Source organism: Anopheles gambiae, chromosome 2 (genome assembly GCF_943734735.2).
Source record: "Anopheles gambiae chromosome 2, idAnoGambNW_F1_1, whole genome shotgun sequence".
In the NCBI taxonomy this organism is placed as follows: domain Eukaryota; kingdom Metazoa; phylum Arthropoda; class Insecta; order Diptera; family Culicidae; genus Anopheles; species Anopheles gambiae.
In genome coordinates this window covers 35,878,572-35,900,138 of record NC_064601.1, presented here as the reverse complement: position 1 = coordinate 35,900,138, position 21,567 = coordinate 35,878,572, and the positions used below count along the sequence as shown (strand labels likewise).

Sequence of the window (21,567 nt, the reverse complement as noted above, 5' to 3'; positions counted from 1 at the left end):
CTTGTTTATGAAAGTCTTCTCTTTATTACATTCGTCATGAGAGACAAAAAAGCCCCAATTTCCAGAAAAATATATTTTAGTAAAACTGCACTCACACAAAATTTACTGCACGCAACAGCCTTGTCACGTGTCAGCACTCACACACACTGCTACTACACGATAGTTGGCCACAATTTAAGAAGTTTGATTCGTCAACGTCCGCTCGAGGTCGATGTGCGCCAACAGCTCATCCCAGTTGACCAGCTTACCAGTGACGCGGTACGGCGTAAAGTGGCACACATCGTGCTTAATGTTGAGCGGCTGTATCGGTTTGCTCGGTACGGCTGCCGGGTTCAGCATGGTCAGGAAATCTTCCATCGAAATGTTGCCCTCTCCATTTTTATTCAACCTGCAAAAAGCGTACCTTCAATAATCTCTAGACAATCATACTCGCCACTAACGGCCACTAACACCACTTACACTTGCAGCATTTTGTCGACCAGCGCACAGTCCAACGGTATCTTGCACGCTTTCACGATCGTTCGGATGCGCTGTGGCGTCAGCCATTCCGCGCCGGTCGGTTCCAGATGATAGATGTGCTCCTTGGTGCGCTCCAGATCGCTCCACAGCGCCCGGTTCAGCTCGGCGTGCACGGCCGACCGGACGAGCTCCCGATCGCACGGTTCCGGCTGCTCCGACTCGGCCGAAAACAATCGGCACAGCGTCACGATCTCCTGGTCGACGATGCGCTCCCCGAGCAGCTCGATCAGTATCTCGCGCAGCGCCTCGTACGTGATCGTGCTGACCGTGCGCCCGTCTATTTTTACCTGCGCTATCTTTGCCATGTGCTTCGCCACGTACTCCTTGTACTGGGGCTGCATTGCATCGCGCAGCTTGCGCACAATCTTGCCCAGATTCGACAGCGGAAACTCCTCGCAGTGCTGCTCCATGAAGCGCAGCGCATAGATGTCCGCATTCGTGATGTGAAACTGGTGGTCCTGCAGCCGGACGGTGGCGCCGAGATAGAAGTGCTGCGGCCCGTAGCAGGCGGGCCGTTCGGCCGCGTACGGGTCCTGCTGGGGCAGGGCCAGCTTCCGGCGCTTGATGAACTCGCCGCCGAGGAAGCCCGAGTTGCGTATCGGAATCTCGTACACCGAGATCGTATCGTCGCTGAGGTAGTAGCTGATCACGAAGAAGCGATCGTTGTTTTCCTGTATTTTGGAGACCATCCGCGCACCGAACCGCAAACTGCACCGATCGTACACGACGAACTTGCGGAAGTTGATTTTGGGCGGTTTCGGCTCGAGCGTCAGACAGTTGCCCTCGGAATCCTCGTGCGTGCCCCAGCCGTTGAACGGGGGCAGCTCCCGCTCGGTGCGCCGCCCCGCCACAAACTGCTCCCGCGGCGCACTGTACCCGTACAGTGGGGTGAAATCCTCCAGCCCGTACGACTCGCGGTAGTAGCTCTCGGTGAACTGGTCGCACCCGGTCAGCAGCACCATCCGGCCGTACACGTTGAGGCGCGCCCCGATACGCAGATCGGCGTCCCGGTAGTAGTTCCCGTCCGCTTTGCCAATTCCGACCGAGTCGTTTAGGTAGCGGCCGCCCTTGAGGCCACCGCCGACCACGTTCAGCACGGTGACCGGTGTGCTGGCGCCCATCGCCGGCAGGTGGTCGAACGTTTTCGGCAACCGACCGCGGCGCAGAAACATCCCATTCGAATCGCGCCCCGAATTGACCGGCAGCTTTTCCTTGATCTCGAACGTGTCGTCGCTAAGATGGTACAGCACCTCGAGCTCGTGCACGTCCCCGAACACGCTGCCCCGGTCGTCCCAGACACCCTTGAACCGGAGCACCTTCCGATCGTACTGGAGAAATTTGCCCAGCGTATCGATTTTGTACGCCGGCCGGCGGGCCATTTTGGCTGAATCCTGCTGCTGGCGCAGTTCCGTCGCAGGATCTCTGGAAAAGTGGAATTGTTGTTTTTTGTTGTTGCTCTGCGTCTGAGTACAAGGCAGACCTGACCGTATGCCTTACCTCGGTTGCTCGACCGCTCCCGGCACGGCCACACCGAGCCGGTTGAGAAAGCGGCGGCTAAAATCGTCACACCCCGTAATGGTGTAGACACGGTCGAACAGCTGCACCGTGTGGTTGATGTTGAGGTCCAGCAGCGAGGTAAACTCGCTGTCGTACGGCGGCGGTCGCGGTATGCGCTGGCGCGTTACCAGGCAACCCTGCGGGATGCCGGAGTTGAGCGTACGCGGTTCGCTTACCTGCATCGTGTCATCCTCGAGGTAGTACAGAATGCGCACGTTCCGTATCTGGTACGGTATGCGATCGACGTTGCCGAGCGATTCCTGGAAGTAGCCGTAGAAGCACAGCACCTGCCGGTCGTACTCGAGCCAGCCCGGCCGGGAAGGGCCATAGCTGGGCGGGTACAGCGAGGGCAGCGTGTACTCGGGACTGTCCGTCGCTAGCAACGGTTTGCCGCCGATGCCGGGACGCTTTGCGTCGACCAGAATGCACACCTGGTTGCGTTGATCGAAGTGGTGCGACTTGTGAAACTTCGAACGACCAATCTGGGAGCGACCAACCGAAACAGGGAGGAAAAGGACCAAAACAAAATCCGAATCGATTAAAGCGTGTTCTACCAATTTCGGCCCAAGACCGTGGTGACTCACATCCTGGAAGGTGTTACCGGGAAGAAATGGTAATCCAGAGCACCGCAACATTATCCCACCAATGCACGAATGTTGTATTAGAGAAAGGGCTTTTAACCAAGTCCGAGTTTGCACAAATGCAAAAAAAAACACCAGCGACTGCCAGGGACCAAGGGGCAACTGTGACTAGATGTGATAGTATTCAAACTGTAAATACCGTTGCTAATAGTGACGGTTGCAGCTGGTTGGAGTTGTTGCTAAGCTTCGCTGGAGCATGCGTGAGGCGGTACTGTCGGTATGCTCCGGGAGAGGTGATGTGTAAATTGCGGTGCCATATTAAATATTACCGAAACAATTACAGAATAGTGCGATAAGTGGGCCACAGCGAAAGGATATTTCCCTACATTAACGCTCTACATTTCTCGTCGTCTCCAACATACACACAACTCGAACGGCGGATGAGTTGTTTTCGCTTTCCCGTATATTTTCCGATCGTAAATTAAAAGATAAAATCGCTTCACCCCTGGTGTGTGGCCTCTTACAGAAAAACAAAAAAACAAAACAATACAATCGATCACTGTACAATCACACAATGCCTATCGTAGTAGTATAAGAGGAAGGGGTGGCACGAAGGTCGCGATGTTTCGCACACCACCACATGTGAACCTTTTGAATGCACACAATTGCTTTTTTTTGTCACTTTTCTCATTTCTGCCGTTCTAGGGGGTAGTCGTTCCTATGCTAACTTGGTATATCTAACGAAATCCGTGCCCGTGCACGGCTCATCTCCGTTTTTGCGCTAAAATTCCATGCACGTGCATCCGGTTCCACCATACATACACTCACACACTCGCGCGCGCGCGCGCACATACAAACACACACCCCAGGGACCGTTTGTCTGCGGCCGGTCCTTAGGTGGCCTTTTTCTTCGTCAGCTTGCCAATCAGATTCTCGATCATGTTCGCGTCCACCAGGCCGATGAATTTGTCCACCACCACACCGTTCCGGAAGGCAAGGATGGCGGGGACCGCCTTCACCTCGAACGTCTGCACCAGCTCCGCATTGTCGTCCACATCGACGATCGCCAGATCGATCTCCTCCGACGGCTCCAGCAGTTCCGTCATCTTCGGGGTAAGTATTTTGCACGGGTCACACCATTCGGCGTGGAAGTTGACGATCACCGGGTTGTCGCTGTTTATCACCTGGGGGAAAAGGGGGAAGGGTTAACCTGGGGTAAATAACCCCACTGTGGAAGGTCGGGCAACGACTTCTGCAGCCTATCAGCTGTTGTGCGAGCGAGTGGCCTTCGCGTGGTGTTGTTGTTGTTTACCTTCTGGTCGAACTCGTAGTGATCCTTTATGACGTAGCGCTTGGCCGCAATGGCTGAGAAGGAGAACGTCTTGCGGGTGATGCGTTTGTCCAGGATGGCATTGCGGAAGATACGGAGCATTGTGTTGAGTGTGTGTTATCTCTTACGTCGCTAGAAAAGGGGTAACGAATCAGAGGTAATCAGAAAAGAAGATATGGAATGCTCTGGCACATGCGTTATACATGCGGCAACAACCCGCCTCTAGGTACATCTGTCGCGCACTATGCTAATCACGCAATTTCGTGCGTACAGTAGCACGGCATTACATAAAGCAATATAATTGCGCGAGAGCACACAGCACAACCTTTAAGAGGCGTTTATGTTGCTGCAGTATGCAGGTTTCGTTCTGATAAATACCTTCTATTTTTCACTGTAGATAGCTTTGTTTTGTTTGTTTGTTTTTTTTTTTTTATCCAAAGTTATCGTACCACCGCCTACAGTAGACACAAAAATCGAGCGTACATTTAATGCAACAACAATCGAAATAAAACGCTTATCCACTAGCTAACAACAGCGAAGTGTAGAAAGAAAAGAAAACTAAACACAGATAACGAGGAAAAGACGGGGATATTGGCCCAAAGATTTGTACACAAGAGACACCGAACGGGGAACCAATTTTGGTTGCTCAATCTTTTTTTTTTGTTATTGCGGACATGAACAGCGTGTTTGACGTTTCCACTTTTGGAGAAATGTCAAGAGTGACAGTTGATAAAAAATAGGAAAAAATGTTTTTTATGCGATTAAATTGGATTAAACATTTTAATATTTTAGTATTCCACAACAGTGCTTAAGAATCGTAAGTTAATTCACGGTTTGAAAATGGGCAATTCGCTTTTCTGCACTGGATGACAAAACATCCAGCGCGATCAGTGACGTAGTGCAACAATCGGACACACTGCACCCGCCTCGATGATGTCAGATCAGCTCGTTATTAGTAAATAAAGCTTATTTATCGTAATCAGCTGTTTCTGTTGATGGGGAGATTATTCGCAAACTACGCTATCGGTGCACACGATTTGCAGCAAATATAAATGCAGCTGGTGAATTATTAACAACCACCGACGTGCGTCAAGTGTTTGGTGCTTAGTTTGACTAAAGTGTTTCCAGCCTCGCAAAGGCACACGCAACGACAAAAGGTTTGTTTTGCTCGCGCTTCTAATTCATCACCCGGCGATAATACAAACGCATAGCTTGTGACCTTGACAAACAATGTTATGATTAAGCGCAATTGCTTTTAATATGGGTTTCAATTTCATTTGCATCTGGCGCGTTCCTACTTTGCCAGTAGTCTCTCTGTTGTTCCCAATTCATCCGTTTTGCTTATCAAAATGTGTTTGAAACATCGCATTGTTCTTATCGCTGCTTATCAGGATTCTGAAGATAAAGGTTTAATTTTCGTCAGCATTCAATCGTGCACTGTTAATGAGTTGCTATCCATTGCCTCCCTTTCTGATCAGTGTGTTCGTGGGCTGCCTTGCAAGACAAAAACAGCGAGGGGGTGAAACCATGCGACAGCTCGTCATTAGCGTTCGACGACTGGCGGCAGCGGCGTCAGCGGCAGGGACGAGTGTGTTGGTGCTACCTAGCCAGCAGCAGGGGACGAAGTTGGCTGTGCGTACGATTGCCAGCAGTGCCGCGGCGTACATAAAGTCGTCAACAACCTGTCCTTTTGCTCAGACCGCAACGTTAGCGCAGGGGGTGAAAATGTTGGATTCACGCAAGCCCTTCACGGAAGATTTCTTCTTCAGACAGGTGAGCTCGTATATTTACGTATATTTATCATTGTCGTCACTGGAATCGGCAGCTTTCTTCGGACGAACAACTAATATAGGAAGACAAAATAGGAGTGCATTGGGTCTGACAAGAGTCATTACATTCATGGTGGGGGTCATCATGAAGAGCATGGAATGAGAGATGGTTTAGTTTTGTATGTATTGATGCTGTAATATGATTTCCGCTGTGTCATGCTAGGAGCAAGCTTGGCCAAATTAATTTCCTGGACGTGATTCCCAAGAAACAAGCTTACTGTGGGTGATACGCACACGAGGGAAAATACTTTTGTTTGACTTTAAAATAACTATGGCAACCGATGGATAGGTGAGAGCAGAAAAATGAGTAAACTTAAAGTTATTTTTAACAGTAGCAATGCAGTGTTCTTATCGTTTTTTTGCGCTTGCGGAAGTATGATGCAACAAATACATCTCTCCCTACGAGATGCACCTGCTCTATTATTACGCTCTGAGACGGCAAATAAAATAAGTTGCTTATCATTTCCATGATGCCTTCATATAGCTAGAGTTTGGCTAACTATCCGTCTGCCAAAAGCAACACGATACAATAATGATAGCGATAATACGCCCGTTTCGTTCGTTTCAGCTGTTCGATGAGCAATCCCACACCTATTCGTACCTGTTGGCAGACATCACGACGAAGGAAGCCATCCTGATCGATCCCGTACTAGAGCAGGCGAAACGTGATGCTCAGTTGATCAAGGAGCTTGGATTTACGCTGAAATATGCCCGTAAGGCATAATATTGCCTAATTCTGCTCTTCTCTAATATTGCCATTTCATTTCTCTACCTCTTTAGTGAATACTCACATGCACGCCGACCATGTCACCGGCACCGGTTTCCTCAAGCAGCTGCTACCCGGCACGGTAAGCGTCATCTCGCAAAGCAGCGGTGCCAAGGCGGACAAGCATCTAGTGGACAACGAAACGGTCCAGTTCGGGCGGCACGAGCTGCGAGCGATGTCCACGCCCGGCCACACGAACGGTTGCATGACGTTCCTGGTCGAGGAGCAGGGCATTGCGTTTACTGGCGATACGCTGTTGATTCGAGGTTGCGGACGCACCGACTTCCAGGAAGGTGATTCCCGCTCGCTGTATCGTTCCGTGCACGAGCGCATCTTCACACTGCCGGAAAACTTCCGTCTGTTTCCGGCGCACGATTACAAGTAAGCAGTCTGTGGATGTGTAAATTTGTAAACGCGGAAACGTGTGTGTGTGACAATGTGCGTTGTGCTTTGTCGTTCCAGGGGTAACATGGAAACGACGGTTGCAGAAGAGAAGCGGTACAATCCACGGCTTACTAAGGATGTGGAAGCGTTCGTCGAGCTGATGAACAATTTGAACCTGCCTTATCCGAAGATGATTGGTAAGTTTTCCACTACCGTGGGTGGAGGTTTCGTTCCTTCGTTGGGTAACATTTTCTATTTTCTTCTATTACGCCCTATCTAAAATAGACAAAGCTGTCCCGGCGAATCGTGAGTGTGGTTTGTTTGACATTCCGAAGGACGCATAAACTCTGGTGATAAACGGGTAGTGCGGCTAGGCGATTTTTTAAATATTTGCCTGCGAAAAGCCGAAAGTATTTACGTTGTTGGACGTCACAAGGTAGAAGTATGAATCGGCCTAGAAAGTTGTTGCAATATTTTGTGTGTATGATGTAGTAGCTTTTTTCTTTCCTTTTGGGATCTTCTTGGGGTTTTCCATCAGACTCCAAAACTGTGTCCAAATTTGGAATTTCACTTGCAAAGGAGTTGTAGTAGGGTTAGCTTCGCTCATGTTTGACTTATGCAAGGATTCTACAATTGCATTGCAAAAATAAAACGGTTACTTTTAAACAAAACGCTCTGTGTATGCTTATATTCCCTTTTATTTTTTCCTCATAGCTTGAAATGTGTGGTGTTCGTGTGTGTGTAGGTGTATTAGTGTTAAAAATATGCTCACAGATGTTTTGCTCGTAATTTTATTACCTCTGCTCCAGCGAGAAGACGGGCCCATTACAGCGCCAGTACAGCCGTGTTCATCTCGCCGGCACGCTATCAAACGACACGCGCGCCCACCACGCGTCATTGTTTGCCGCCCTGGTTAAAGTTGATCGAGTACGAACCCGTCTGGGGGTCCTGCTTCATCTCGAAGTTTTGCGTCGACAGTCCGAACGGGCGCAGTATCATGTTGCCCAGATCCTTCAGCTTGCCCATCATTTCCTCTTTCAACCGCTCGTTGCGTTCCGCTATCTTCGGCGGCAACCGTACCTGGGCGGACCGTGCCTCACCATTGCCCGGCTCCAGCTCCAGCACCTTCCGATAGTCCTCTAAACTTTCGTCCAGCTTGTCAGTCTCTTCGTACAGGTTCGCGCGTCTGGCAAAAATAGAAAGATGGTTAGATAACGGGGTTTGCACCACTGCGACGGTTGTCCAGCCTGTCGTTCGGTACCTGAGCAACGCCTTCAAGTAGTGGGGATTGTACTCTAGCGCTTTGGTGCAATCTTCCAGTGCGGACTGTTTGCGGTCGAGCTTCGCTTTCGCAGCGGCACGATTCGCGTACAGGATGGCCCTGGCCTCTTTGCGATCTAGCGGGCACAGCCGGAGTGCTTGTGTGTACAGGTCCAGCGAGCGGCTGTGCTCGCCCTGCTTGAACAGCTCATTGCCCTGCTGCTTCAGCTCGTCCGCTTTGGTTTTGTTCGCCTCCAGTTCCTCCTCCGACAGGCCACACTCGTAGTCCCGCTGGGAGTCTTCGTCTATTAAATCGTCCTCGGGTGGTGATTCCTCTTCCGACGTTCCCGCTACCTGTCGACATGATTCATTCTCTTCCCCTGCTGTCGTCGGTTTCTTTTGGGATTGCGACACCTCCGGCCCATTCACGCAGTCGACAAACTCTTCCGCGTCCGAGTCGGGTGGCCTCCGGACCGACAGTCCCATCACCTTTTCGATAACTTCGTCGACGGTTCGCTCGTTAAAATCTTCCTTGCTCTGTGCATCCTCGAACTGTTCGTCGTCGCTTTTGGAAACCTCTGGAAGCACTTTGTCGCCCATTCCAGCCAAACAGATGGGGACGAGGATATGTGGCAGGCGTGCTACGGTTTCGTCACCTTGAGCTGTGGGAGTTTTCTGGAACGCGTTGTCGCAGGGCACGACTACGGAATTTCTTATTTACAGTTTTTCCCTTTGTGGAGCCTTGCTGAAATGTTTTGCTTCTTCTTCCGCAGGCATGTACTGTACTTGGTGTTATATTCCCGTACAACATGGCGAGGGTTTTTGACGTTCGAATATCGCTGCATCTCGCTCATTGCTCTCAAATGAGCGTCAACAGCGGTTGCTGTCAACCAAGGTGGATTTAAAAATATCAGGTGGTGGACTCTAGTGCATTTTGACAATTCGTCACTTGACGTAAGGTCCCCAGGATTCAAACTTTGCTTACATTTATTAAATTTGTTCATATAATTTATCTACCCCATTTTTTCGATTAAATATTCTTTAAAAATATATATTTTGGACTTTGCGAGTTCTTATTAAACATTAGAACATGGATTAAAGTGTGTTATTTTGTTTTATTCCGTGAATTTATTCTATAATTCATTGTGTTTTCGACATTTTTGGAGATAAAAATTAAGAAAACCATTATTTTTTCAATTTTCACATTGATTCCTTATTATCGACGAGCCGCATGGACAATTTACGTGAGATTAGAACTCATACTCACATGATTTTAAATTTCGTGCATACACAAATCATCAAATCTTTTGTTAATATATCTCATTTTTTCGATAAAATCAATAGACACACAAAAATGCACATAATAACAAAGAAATCTGTTCTATTTGCTAAGCTTTGTGTGCGGAAACCAATGGTTAACGGTTCAAAAATGACGTAAAGTCCCTCAACTATGGCGACCACCCAAAGGCCCTAATCCACCACCTGATATTTTTAATCCACCTTGCTGTTAACCTTGTGCTGTTGGTACAACATTTAACGATGTTTAACGAAAGCACCCGACACTTAACGAAAGTGTATTTTCGCGCCATTCAAAAAAGGGGAAAAATCATTACAAACAGTTTTGTTTTTCATTGGCTCAAACCGTTAATGGCAAAAAATAGGGGAAAAATAACTCCATACCACTAAAACCATGTAAGTATTGTATTGGAAAATAGTCTTACCTTTGCAACAGCCCAACACAACCAACCAATGCTAAATTGCCACACAAGTATTCATGTTTAAAGATTTTGAGATTTTTTTCTTCTCTTTTTATTGTTCACTTTTTTGTATTACATTTATAAACATGTTTTCCTTCGCCGTCCGACACTCCAAATCACCAATTCGGTTCAATCAATTCTCCTCAAAGCCCACCCCGCGGTGCACTCAAATGTCGCCACGTGCGCGCACAAACCGTCATTCAAATCAACGCTTGTCCACCGTGTAGTTAAAGTGTGTCTGCTGCGCTGTGGATTTAAAATCTACCCATTCGGCTTGCGCTGCCGCATAACCGCCGACCTTTTCTCTCTACCATCGCTTGTTTGTGCGTTTCTGTGTTTCTGGACCGTCTGGCTACAAACGATCGCTACAAATGCTCGCTCAGCTACTGCTCTATGTCCGCCATTCGGTGCATTAGATGCCTAAACGTGTGTTTGCGAGAATGCAACATTCCTCTACATGCTTATGCTTTTCCAACCACGCAAGCCACTGCCACTCGCTGCTTCTCTATTCCGCGCTTCAGGTAAAGCTTCTGTTACGCCCAAAGTCCCGTGCCATGCCTAGTTTCGTGCCACGTGTGTACGGATGGCCTCTGATCGTAGCGCTATTTGTGCAATTGCCATTGTTTATATTATCATTATTACTTTTTGTTATTTTTATTAGTTTTACTATTATATTATTATTATCTTTAGTATTATTATTATTATTAATAATATTATTCTTCATATTTTTATTATTATTGTACCGAGTACATTCTTCATACTTTTGCTAAGCTTCCAAATGATAATCGTAAATGGGGGGTTTCCCCTCCCCCTTGCTTCGTCAACCAAACCAGTGCCACTAACGGAATCGCTCCTGTACCAATCAGGTGGCCGCCAGGACCACTCCCCATGTGTGCCATGCACACGCACACAAACATATACACATACATTCACATACACACATACACTTACGCGTACGCGCGGCTCGGTTTCGGTCTCACCACACACCAGAGCGGGGCGGGCAAATCAGTCTAAAAAGTCTATAGATGGGACATACACACATACACACACACACACACGCTCACATGTACAGTTTTGTGTGATGTTAGTGTTTCGTTTTCGTTGTTTGCTCTGTCCTAGCCACGTGGCCGCGTTTCGTCCTTTCATCTTCTATCCACGCTTTGATATTGTATGTGTATATATATATATATATATATAGGTGTTTGTTTGTATATGTATATATATTAGTATTCATTTATAGGGTTGCTTTCTCTTTCAATAACTGGCTCGAATATGATATCCATCGGAGGTTGGTCGCTCCACCATCCGTGTTTGTTTTCAAGTACTCGGTTATGCATTTGATGCGATTAAAATATAAACGTGATAGTAATCTTTATCCTTCTTCTTTTATGCTTTGTATTACGCCGATCAGGTCTGGGCTTCACTTCCACTGGGCGTAGTAGTACTACGCACAGGGTGGTAAGTTTCGATTCACACAAGCCGCAGCAGTCTAAAGCGCTCCAACCGAAACACCTTTTCGACTGTACTGAATTGAAACTGTTGCTGGTTTGATTTGTTGGGGTTTTTGTTTTTGTACACCATAATTTGTACACCACGATTAGTTTGTAAAGGTGTGTTTGTGTGTGTGTGTTTGTGTGAATGTGTGGTTTTGGAGGATAGTATACGATGGCGCAGCAGTACTACCACTAGCATAGACTTGTAACAGTTCACACCAAACGATAACAAAGCACTAGATTTTTAAGCGATGTTAATAACTATATGGGTAGCAAATATTAACATATTATGCAGATCAGTTAAGTATGAAAAGAACCACTTAATCCAAGATCGACTATCGAGGGAGGACGTGTTCTATGAAAGAAAATAATAATCATTTGATTGGTACGCTGTGGCCAAGCAGCTAGAGCTAAACAGCACCACTCGTTTAGTTTTAAGTACATAGCGCTATCACCACAACCGAAAGCGATCTAATTATGTGCTTTGTATTGGGGATTTTTCCTTTCTGTCGCTCTCCACTGAAAACTGCTTGACTGCTCCCAAACAAACACAGACACACACACACATTTAAACACACACACATACACATACGTATGCCCTGTCCACCATGCTCTCCAGACACTCGGTTTTGAACATTGCCACTTTCGCCTAATGCCGGTGGGACGTACACTACTACTAACAAGGGCATTGAACGTAAAATGTTGTAAAATGACACACAAACACTACAGACACTACACATCGAACACTGCGCCACACGTGGCAGATAAAGGGTAGGAGCAGAAAAAAAAACACATTCATGCTATCACTTAACAGGTGACGGGGAAAGTGGCTTAGATAACAGTTTCGGGCTGTGGCTTTGTTTGCGTTTCGGTATCGGCGTTAGGGAGTATGCGCAAGTACGTAGTTGCTGCTAGTGCCAGTACTTATTTGCGCATTTGTCGCTTATTGGCAACACAGCGCCCATGTCTAGTACTATCGCTTATGATTACTATTATTATTATTACTATTACTTTTGTAATCGGTTTTTTCGGCCTCAACTCTGCACGAGCGTGGATGCGCTTGGCGCTTCTCCTCATCGGCAGATTGTTTTTGTTTTGTAGTTTATATTTATACAGTGGCGATTATTTGATACACTTTTATATTTCACTCTTCTTGTCTTCCTTTTCCCTTTCTCTACTCTCTCTCTATATATATATAACTCTCTCTCTCTCTCTCTCTCTCTCTCTCTCTCTCTCTCTCTCTCTCTCTTTATCGTTCTATATCTCTATCTGTATTGCATCTTTTTTTTTATTGTAATGTCACCGCAGCGAACAATTGCACTGGGGTGTGGATGAAGCGTATGGTGAAGGTGTGTGTGATACTTTTGCTACTCATTTTTTTTATATTACACTTTAAGTAGTTGTCTTTCATCCTCACCAACTCTGCATCGCACACATCAAACACTACGGAATAAAGTAAGCTCAAATAGATAACAAAACACACGCACACACACTCACACACACACTCACACATAGTAACGAAACATCTTCCCAGAGATATTTTGATATTATTGTTGTTGCTGTGAATGCACACCGGTGCCGTCTTCACCGTGGGTAGCTTAACAGGGGTGGGTATGGTGGGAGCGCGAAAACAGTGATTTCTGATAGCTTTGCTTTGTCCTCTATGGCAACCTAGTAGACCTAGTGCGTGCTCGCATCGCTTGCTGAGGTTTTGATAGTTTGTTTTCCATTATACGTCTTCACGGACTACTGTGTGGCTACAAAACTGTGTACTGGGGCTGGAAGTGTTGAAGTGCCCGGCACCAGCCGCTTCCACCCATTTGGGAGCAGGATTTGGGCTGGTGCGGAACATTCTCCCCCCATATCTTTCCGCCCCACCACTCAACTATAGTGTGTAGTGTCTGCAATCGAACCGAGATCGGGCTAGCATTTCCTCCCCATTTGCACATTCTCTACGTCTCCCTCCCCCCCCCTTGCTTTGCTCTGCCTCATTCCTCAGTGTCCTCCATGCGTGAGCGGCACCCCCCGGGGAGGATTGCTTGCCGTTCGCGATTGCAGTCCTACCTACCATTTCCCGTACTGTTCCTATTTGTGTTTCCATTTAGTTTTGGTTTTTTTGTTTTCTACATTTTAAAGTATTTTTGTTTTGGTTTGTTTTATTTTGTTTTCCCTCTTTTTATTTAAATGCGATCGTACGGATCGTACGTGCCAAGCATGGGTGTATTCGTTTGCTGAAGGGAGTTGTTTATCTGCTTCCTTTCTTAGCTGTTTTTTGCATTTCATTGTGGCAGACTTTTGTTTAGTGTTTCTTCTTTCACTTTATCGTATATTACCTATACGTATATTACAGCAGTATTTTATTAAAACATTTGTTTTAACATTAACTATATTTTCCAATTCAAACAGAATATCATACACTCATGCTTGAAGCGTGTATGGTACATCTAACGACAAACACTGACCACTGAAACTGAGTTCTGCTCGAAGGTTGCCTTCAATTTGATTTGCCCACAACTGTTCAGTATGATTTGAAACATTGCTCACCCTTTAGCCACAGTTCAATTTGAACGTTATTTCTTTAGTTTTACCAATACTCGGGCGGGGTTTTTTGTTCACTCGAGAGCTTTCTTGTACTTCGCTCTGTGTCTAGTTTTGAATGAAGCGTTCAGCACTCGTGTCATAATTCTAAATTTGGAAATTATTATCTGTTAGACTACTATACTTAGCACAGAGTTTTAATTTATTATTCTACCCATCTCCGTTCTACTCCATCTCTCTCACATTCTGCCCGTCAGCACACAAAAATACAACGAATAAAACATTCTGTCAAACATCAACAAATGTACACATTTACCGTTTTTTTTCTCTCCTCCAATTAAAACATTAAATTTCACTCATGTGGCCATTGTTGCGTGGTTCTGTTTAAATTTTGGTGCACAAACACCACCATCTAACGGTGTAAAACAGAACACCGGGCATGTCAAAAAGTTGACCAGGAAAACCATTAATTCATTCACTTCACTGTATTTCGGGCGCTCCTAGTGCAGTGGAGAGCGGTTTGGTTGTTTGAATTGTGATCACAAAGTTTACCTTCTGCTAAGCACTGGCGAGCCCATGAACAGTGTATTGCTTTGCTTGTTTGTTTTATTTTAAAATTTTTAAGCACCATAGGTGGTTTGAAATAGTGGAAACATGGATTAGCTCAACTGTTGTAGTTCGGAATGTGTATTGATAACAAGTTGAGAGGAAAAAGTTCAGCAATTGCTTTTAAGAGTTAAAGCTTTTGAAATTGGATACTTTGCAACAGGAAATTGCACTGTTGCTCTCAATTGGAGGAAAGTTTTCTTATAAAACACAAACACATTGAAACACACACGCACACATTGCTTTTGACGTTTCAGTTCAGCCGATGTAGCCGTTTTGGCTGACAATATTTTAAAACCTGCCTTCATTATGAGCCATTTTTTGTTGGCATAACATGCATAAAGTAGAAATGAGGGTTTGTATTATTTTTTGCTAAAAATATGCTGCATTAACTCGAGCATCTTCTTTCAACTTTATTTTGTTGCAATAGGCTGAAACTCGTAGAAGAACAAAACACACACGTGTAGATGAACGAGTTGAACGAAAGACTTCTTCAAGCGACGAACCCGACATTTTTAAATTGTCCACATATTAGAATGTGATGCCTTAATACATGTAGATAATCATTTGTATTCTGTATGTTCTATTTGTTTCGATGCATTTGTTATGTTTCTGGCTGGGGCACTCTGCGCGCTCTCGCTCTCTCTCGCCCCCCTCTCTTTTTCGCTCTCTTGTTGATGATAGGCAGTGTCTCGAAAATGTGCCTCTAATGTAGTGAAACGGCACAATTGCATGCTTCAAAATGTGCAACTTCGTTCCATTTGCTCATCATGAATCGTAAACGAAGGTATGTTTACTTCAAGTATGATTGAAATTCACTTGCACTGTTCCCTTGTTATCGATATACATTATTGCTTTGCATTTACCTTACCAGAATGGTATAGAACGTGGCATTAAGATGGAGGTGCGCGTTTTGTGCGCTCACCCCGTCTCGAGGGCGAGACACATCAAATGGATAAAAAACGTAGAGTGGAGTAGAGCAATAAATTCGCGCGCATTCGTTTCTATTTTACAATTCCTATTTCCAACTTGGATCGATTAAGAGGTGAAAAAGTGTTCACCACTACGCATCACAAAGCGATGCTTTCACGCAGTTATCAACATTTCTGTTGCAAACGCTAAACCGCTCCAACCGTGTAAACAAGAAGACGGTATTGGCCCTCTCCTGCACCGCACACGGCAATGAGCGTTGGGAAAGTGTGCAGGACAAGTGCAACATATTATCGTCATCATCATGGCAGCATTTTTCGTTGACAACTGTGTGGCTTATGTGTCACTTTTGCTAAGACCGCACTACAGCTAATTAGAATATGCCTAAATGGCTTACAAAACTGTGAGATGAGCCACTTGTCCCGTGCGTGGTGGTGCCGTTCAATTCAGCAGAAATTAGTACGCACACATAAATGCATATATGCTCATGCTTAGCTCGCATCCGTTTTGATCGAACCGAAGGCCTGGCAACTCTATGCAGTGTAACTGTTGGGTATTTGTTTGTTTTGCTGTTGTGGTTGATGATTTGTAGTTTGTATAAATGCTAAAACCTGTATTATTTCCATCTTACCGCTGTACATGCATAATGGACAATGATTAGGTTATCGGTTGTACATGTTTGCTTGTTTGCATTACACAAAACATCTGGTACACGATAGCACTGAGAAAACCGGTTTATGATCGGTTTTTAATTAATGTATTTTTGTTTGTTTTGGTTTTGTTTTTTTTTACGTTCACTTCTTCTGCAGCCTTCTTTTATCTGTATTATATATGTATTAGCTTAATAGGTATAAAATCTACGCCGGTGCGCGTGTATTGCTCTAATGGCGCTAACATTGTTGCTTTATTGTTAAACAATATTCAGCACGTAACATACATACGGCCGCATCCCTTTCGCGCCCGCCAAACAGTTAGGATCGATGTTTGCTATTGCTACGGACACATAATCGCGCAATCGCGTGCCCACCTGCGAAGCTGTGGGATGTGCATGCATGTGTGATAAGGTTAGATGCGCTTCTGTCCCATCCCGCAAGCCCCATACGTCCACCCTTTCACCCTATGGTTCCCTAAGGAACTGAATGGGCATTTTGTTTCCACTTCCCCTTCAGTCCCTTTTATCGAGTAACATTAATGGTCTATGCTCTTATCACAATTATGAGTTGCTCGTTCATTTGTGTATCCGTGCATTGCACACACAATGGCTCACAACGAAAGATAAACAAAAAACGGAAAATGGTAAACGATCGGGGTTTTTTTCCTTTTCTTATGTATTTTAACGATCGTTACACACACCATGCTACTGTAATCTTCGATCGATCAAACACTGCACAGCCGCACCCTGCTGCGCTGCTCCGTACCATGTGCAGTAGGCTATTTCAATTCGATCATGTTCTTAACGTAATCATTCCTTATGCGTTTCACTGCAGTAGGCGCTGCCTCGGTTTTTTGCTCAGGTTTGCAAGACATTTTATAGAACCGTCTTTGCTTGTTCTCTTTACTGATATATTTTGTTAGGTTTGCTTTTTGTTTTAAATACATTTTGTAAGTTTTTTTTGTTGTTGTTGTTGCATCAATTCGTACGGTTAGGTTTAGCAGGTTAAATTTGTCTGTTTTGTTTTTTTTGTTTTTTCTTTTCTTCCGTGTGCTTCTTTTCCATTTTCTCTCTTCTAGTTGTTTTAGCAGGTTCGTACAAAAAATATAACAATATATTCCTTGCTTGATCGCTATTACTTTTTTTTTGCGCAAATCCGTTGGTTCCGTGTTTTTCTTCTTTTTTGTTATTATTAGCATCAAATATGTCGGGCTTAGAGTGGGTTTACTTTGTTTATTTTTTATTTTTTTGTAAAATAAATTTACCTTCGTTTGCCAAGAGAAGTTTAAAATAGCTCATGAACAATATGATCGATTGTTTTCATTTATTTTTGTTTTTTTTTTTATTATTATTAGAGTTCAGTTATTTCTTCTTAACACTGGTCCTTTGGGTTCGGGTTCGATTTTGTTATGGTTGTGTTTTGTTTATCGTGAGTTGTTATTTAAAATTCAATTTGTTTGTTACATTTATCGTTTATCGCTAGGTAGGGGAGGATCATTTCGAGTTGTGTCTCGCGATGCGTTGGGGGTGGGGTGGGGGAGGCTTTGGGGATTACGCGACGGTCATACCGTGCTGATCAGATGCTAACAGCGTCGTGTGTACAGATTTCGTACCTTCAAACGCTTCAAAAATACATTCAAACATGATCGCTGGATTATGTGTGTTTACTATTATTACACAGCACGAGTAGGTTAATTTGTTATGTTTAAAATAACACCATTTCTTTGGATTTGTGTGTGTATGTGTGTATGAGTATGTGTGTGTGTGTGTGTATCGGTATGTGGTTTGAATGTTTTTCTCCATCCAAGCCTCAAACAGCCTCGTCTCGTCTCGCATCGCCAGAATGCGTTTGTGCTTCGTTTTATTGCCTCTTCAGTTAGTTGTTCGTTTTGTTTTCCCTCAGTAGGTATATAATATATTCTGATATATGTATATAGGTGACTATGTTTAGTTTGCAGCTGTTCTGCAAATGGGTGGTAGCCCGATTGGTTAAAAATGTGTTTTCATCTCGCGTTTGCTAAATAAGTGTTGCAAAATAGTGCTTCTGGGTTGGGTCTCTGTTTTGCGAGTAACGTAAAGCAGATTTGCAGAAGCTGTGTAGTGCACGCATTCGACGGCCACAGACAGCACCATTGGATTGGAATCCACTCTTTTTGTGAGGTGGGAGGGGGTGTAATGTCTAATGTAGTGCGAATTAGCAGTAACAATTTGCGGAGTTCGTAACCACCGGCATCGGTTCGCAAAAGGACAGGAACGGAGTTTCAAGGGGGTTTGGGCAAACCTTAGCTTCTTCGCTTAGTAGTACGGGAGGGGACCCTTTCTCCAGCGCATGATAGTGGAACAGTCCAGATTGATCGTGAGTAAAATGCTTTAAGGACACTTTGAATGATGGATTTTTGAGGGAACAGTTGCCCTGCCACAGATATTCTATTTAAAAAATAATAACAATTGGAAATAATACTAGACTTTGCAAATGATTTAATGTATGGGAAGGCAGGTAAAAACGGACACCTTTAGACGGACCTTTTTAGTTTCTATCGCTTTCTATGATTTTTTATGAAATAAAAACGTGTTTTTTTCATGCAGTTTTGAAATGTTCGGATAAGACGGATACTTGATATGGGAAAGATGGACACAATGAAGGGTAAGATGGACACCTTTCGAAAACGTTGGAAATTGAAGAGATTCATAGTATTTAAACGTATTTCATTGATTTTCACATTCTGGTACGTACATAAAACAATTCTTGGCCAAATACAACCACGGTTCATTCAGCCGTTCATTTAGGAATTGTAAGCGCCACTTCTAACAACGCGAATAATGCAGATCCTTGGCATTATTGAAATATCGGACATTAACAGCTGACGTTGTATTAGCTTACAGAACAACAGTCTATAACTTCCGTTTAGGAAATTACTCCGCGGAAAGTCTGCGACCAAAGCATGTTTTACGGACTTGCTAATAGGTGAAGCCATTTTTCCCATTGAACAATGAAATTTTTGATACTTGTAAACCCATAGTATCCCTCATCTATTGCTGCACGATTACATATCAGTGCTCCCTTATTTTGATGATGAAAGTTGTCCAAGTCGTGGCAAGATATTGGGTTTTGTGAAGTGCCTCACCAGCGTCCAGCGAGTAATAGCATAACGCATGACTGCTATTTTTACCGGTGTTTCATTTCTCGTTAATTTCAATACTTTCTCTAGTTGCCTGAATGGTTTATGTCTTCGAAATACCCTTTCTAAAGGTGTTTGATGAAATAGATTTATCACCAATTGATATAAGAAGTAAAATAAATCAACAAATTCGGTGTCCATCTTTCCCTACGACAGTGTGTCCGTCCTGCCCGCCTTTGGTGTCAGAATGTTTAAACCACCAGAAAACAAGAATTTTTAATAACTTTCATTATCGTTCTTTCAGCAGTCTTGTGCTTAATAATCACGACAACTCACTCATGCAATAAAACTTCCGAAAATATAAACAATTCAAGTTACAGAGCTAAACATCCGCAGTAGTCAAATTAGATCCACAAGGGTGCGCACGATCGAAAATTTGTTTTGTTCGTGAATTTACCCAATTTTGCATATATTATGCCAAAAATGTTCTCAAATGTGTTGTATTGTAAGTTTGGATGCTGCATTGTTGAATTATTCGAAAATTACCTTTTTCATGCATTTATGAAAAGTGTTCAGCGTCCGTCTTTGCCAACCTTCCCCTATCATTTTGTTAGCTTTGGATCGAATTGCAATTTTAGCACCATTTTTAAAACAATTGTTTAACAATGGATCATATTGTTAGAAAAAGTCGTTAAAGAAGGAACTACTCATTAAAGCAACCCAGCTATCCTAAATTAAATAAAATATGTGTATAAATCATACGAAATTAAGGGGAAAGTCCTTGATGAATTACGAGAGAGCATCAATTGTCATAAAAGAAAACAAGGGAGAAATGCTGCTACTTTGGTTTTGAAATATGTTATTCCCTAATTTGAACATGCAATCTGGCAGGAGAACAAGTTGGAATGTAGTAAAAAAAAAAAGCTCATTGAAAAAAAGCAATTCACACTGGACACATATTAGACCCTCACGAACCTCTCAAAAAACCACCTCTGGAGTAAGGATTAATGGAACAAGGTAAGGGGATTGCTCAGGTCAGGGATACGATGTGTAGAACCAAACGTTCTCGAACCACCTTCGGTACTTCTCCACTAAAATGGGGTCAATTTTCCTCCCTTGCTTTGTGGTAAAACATTAAATACTGCTCACACACTTTTTAAAAGTTTTCAGTTCTCTCGATTTGATTCAAATGATTTGCTTACTTGCTCTCTCTCTCTCTCTCTCTCTCTCTCTCTCACTCACTCTCGCTCACATTTCTTAACCTTCGAAAAATCCAATATTTTTGCGCACCGGCGACGCGGAGCTGCACTGCGAATCGGTCTTCTTCAGGATGGAGGAAATGTAGGGCCCTTCGCCATTGCCCGCCCGGTGTATGGTGGTGACCGAGTCCTGCTTGGTCAGGCTGCCGCCCCGCTTCTGATCCGCGAACGATATGACGGAGTGCTGCTTCACGAGCTGGTGCCGCTTGAACGGGGCCGGCGTGGCACTTTCGTACACTACAATAAGCAAGAACAACAAGGGATGTCGCGTATTAGTGGCGCTTGGCTTGCCGCGCTTGCCCGTGCCAAAGGGCAGCCAGCGGCGCCGGTCCCAGCGACGGACCGGACTGGTGGTGGTGGCGGTGGTGACGGTGGAGGTCGTGCCGCTAGCACTAGCTGCTGTCGCACCCGACTCCAAACATGCGTGACATACACTAGCGTGCTTACTACTGGGGTGGAAGGGTGGATGCTCGATCGGCAGCTCCGGTATCGTACCGAGCGTGCAGTGGGCCCGATCGATCGCCGTCGGACGGTGCACTGCGGGGACATGCGGTGAAGCGGATGAAGCAATGGTGTCGCGGGCGGTGGCCGAGATTCTAGCAGCTGGTGGTGGTGGTGGTGGTGCGGAAAGGATATCGCTACGAACACTAACATCGACATTCGCATTCACATTCACATTTACATTCACATTTACATTCATGGGTGCATTGGGGCCGACGGGCTCACCGGCAGCCGGATGGGTCGCCACCGGCCGGACGGTGGTCAGGGTGGGAAAGGCCGTGAAAGGGTGCGTGCATGCGTGCGTTCGTGCAATGGTGGGCTGGGCGGCGGCGGGAAGGCGCACCTCCCCAGCGGAGCCGGGTGGGCGGTGCGGCGGACCCGCACCGGTACGTGCGGGAGCGTGTGATGATGGGTGATGGGGGGCAGCAGCGCGGACCGAGGGGCGCCGGCCGGCGAACCGGAGGCGAAAGCGCAGTGCGCTCAGCG

General features: G+C 45.2%; 5 protein-coding genes across 6 annotated transcripts in view; 1 reads left to right on the top strand and 4 right to left on the bottom strand.

Moving 5' to 3' along the window:
• Position 1: 1 nt before the first annotated feature.
• On the bottom strand, positions 2-2,783 carry LOC1275015 (EF-hand domain-containing family member C2). The gene is made up of 4 exons (XM_558349.5): positions 2,661-2,783; positions 2,017-2,558; positions 460-1,941; positions 2-388 (listed from the first exon to the last, which is right to left on the bottom strand). Exons 1-4 carry the CDS (start codon positions 2,709-2,711, stop codon positions 175-177), a joined length of 2,289 nt encoding a protein of 762 aa, XP_558349.5. The 5' UTR covers positions 2,712-2,783; the 3' UTR covers positions 2-174.
• A 319-nt stretch (positions 2,784-3,102) lies between these two features.
• Positions 3,103-4,551, bottom strand: LOC1275014 (thioredoxin, mitochondrial). Its single transcript, XM_314234.5, has 3 exons — positions 4,366-4,551; positions 3,970-4,119; positions 3,103-3,841 (listed from the first exon to the last, which is right to left on the bottom strand). Exons 2-3 carry the CDS (start codon positions 4,087-4,089, stop codon positions 3,551-3,553), a joined length of 411 nt encoding a protein of 136 aa, XP_314234.2. The 5' UTR covers positions 4,090-4,119; positions 4,366-4,551; the 3' UTR covers positions 3,103-3,550.
• Positions 4,552-5,002: 451 nt separating this feature from the next.
• LOC1275013 (persulfide dioxygenase ETHE1, mitochondrial) lies at positions 5,003-7,637 on the top strand. Of its 2 annotated transcripts, none has more exons than XM_314233.5 (6): positions 5,003-5,144; positions 5,466-5,760; positions 6,385-6,529; positions 6,597-6,963; positions 7,045-7,163; positions 7,252-7,637. In XM_314233.5, exons 2-6 carry the CDS (start codon positions 5,515-5,517, stop codon positions 7,308-7,310), a joined length of 936 nt encoding a protein of 311 aa, XP_314233.4. In that variant the 5' UTR covers positions 5,003-5,144; positions 5,466-5,514; the 3' UTR covers positions 7,311-7,637. The 2 variants fall into 2 exon arrangements, with proteins under 2 accessions (XP_314233.4, XP_061508464.1); XM_061652480.1 differs by lacking the exon at positions 5,003-5,144 and adding an exon at positions 5,222-5,394.
• A 9-nt stretch (positions 7,638-7,646) lies between these two features.
• LOC1275012 (tetratricopeptide repeat protein 1) lies at positions 7,647-9,076 on the bottom strand. Its single transcript, XM_314232.6, has 2 exons — positions 8,228-9,076; positions 7,647-8,152 (listed from the first exon to the last, which is right to left on the bottom strand). The coding sequence occupies exons 1-2, from the start codon at positions 8,824-8,826 to the stop codon at positions 7,861-7,863; spliced, it is 891 nt and encodes a 296-aa protein (XP_314232.6). The 5' UTR covers positions 8,827-9,076; the 3' UTR covers positions 7,647-7,860.
• Positions 9,077-9,997: 921 nt separating this feature from the next.
• The window catches only part of LOC1275011 (neuropeptide SIFamide receptor), a 101,655-nt gene continuing 90,085 nt past the window's right edge, over positions 9,998-21,567 (bottom strand). Inside the window, exon 9 of the mRNA XM_061652478.1 lies at positions 9,998-20,817. Within this exon, the coding sequence (XP_061508462.1) occupies positions 20,579-20,817 (239 nt within the window). The 3' untranslated portion in view covers positions 9,998-20,578. The remainder of the gene's footprint in view (positions 20,818-21,567) is intronic.

Coding starts and splice junctions, on each gene's coding strand:
- LOC1275015 (XM_558349.5), bottom strand. CDS start 2,711: ATGTTGCGGTGCTCTGGATTACCATTTCTTCCCGGTAACACCTTCCAG. Junction 2,559..2,660: donor CCGGTAACACCTTCCAGGAT/GTGAGTCACCAC, acceptor GGTCGCTCCCAG/ATTGGTCGTTCGAAGTTTCA. Junction 1,942..2,016: donor GGAGCGGTCGAGCAACCGAG/GTAAGGCATACG, acceptor CCACTTTTCCAG/AGATCCTGCGACGGAACTGC.
- LOC1275014 (XM_314234.5), bottom strand. CDS start 4,089: ATGCTCCGTATCTTCCGCAATGCCATCCTGGACAAACGCATCACCCGC. Junction 3,842..3,969: donor ACTACGAGTTCGACCAGAAG/GTAAACAACAAC, acceptor CTTTTCCCCCAG/GTGATAAACAGCGACAACCC.
- LOC1275013 (XM_314233.5), top strand. CDS start 5,515: ATGCGACAGCTCGTCATTAGCGTTCGACGACTGGCGGCAGCGGCGTCA. Junction 6,964..7,044: donor TTTCCGGCGCACGATTACAA/GTAAGCAGTCTG, acceptor TTGTCGTTCCAG/GGGTAACATGGAAACGACGG. Junction 7,164..7,251: donor GCCTTATCCGAAGATGATTG/GTAAGTTTTCCA, acceptor TATCTAAAATAG/ACAAAGCTGTCCCGGCGAAT.
- LOC1275012 (XM_314232.6), bottom strand. CDS start 8,826: ATGGGCGACAAAGTGCTTCCAGAGGTTTCCAAAAGCGACGACGAACAG. Junction 8,153..8,227: donor TACTTGAAGGCGTTGCTCAG/GTACCGAACGAC, acceptor TATTTTTGCCAG/ACGCGCGAACCTGTACGAAG.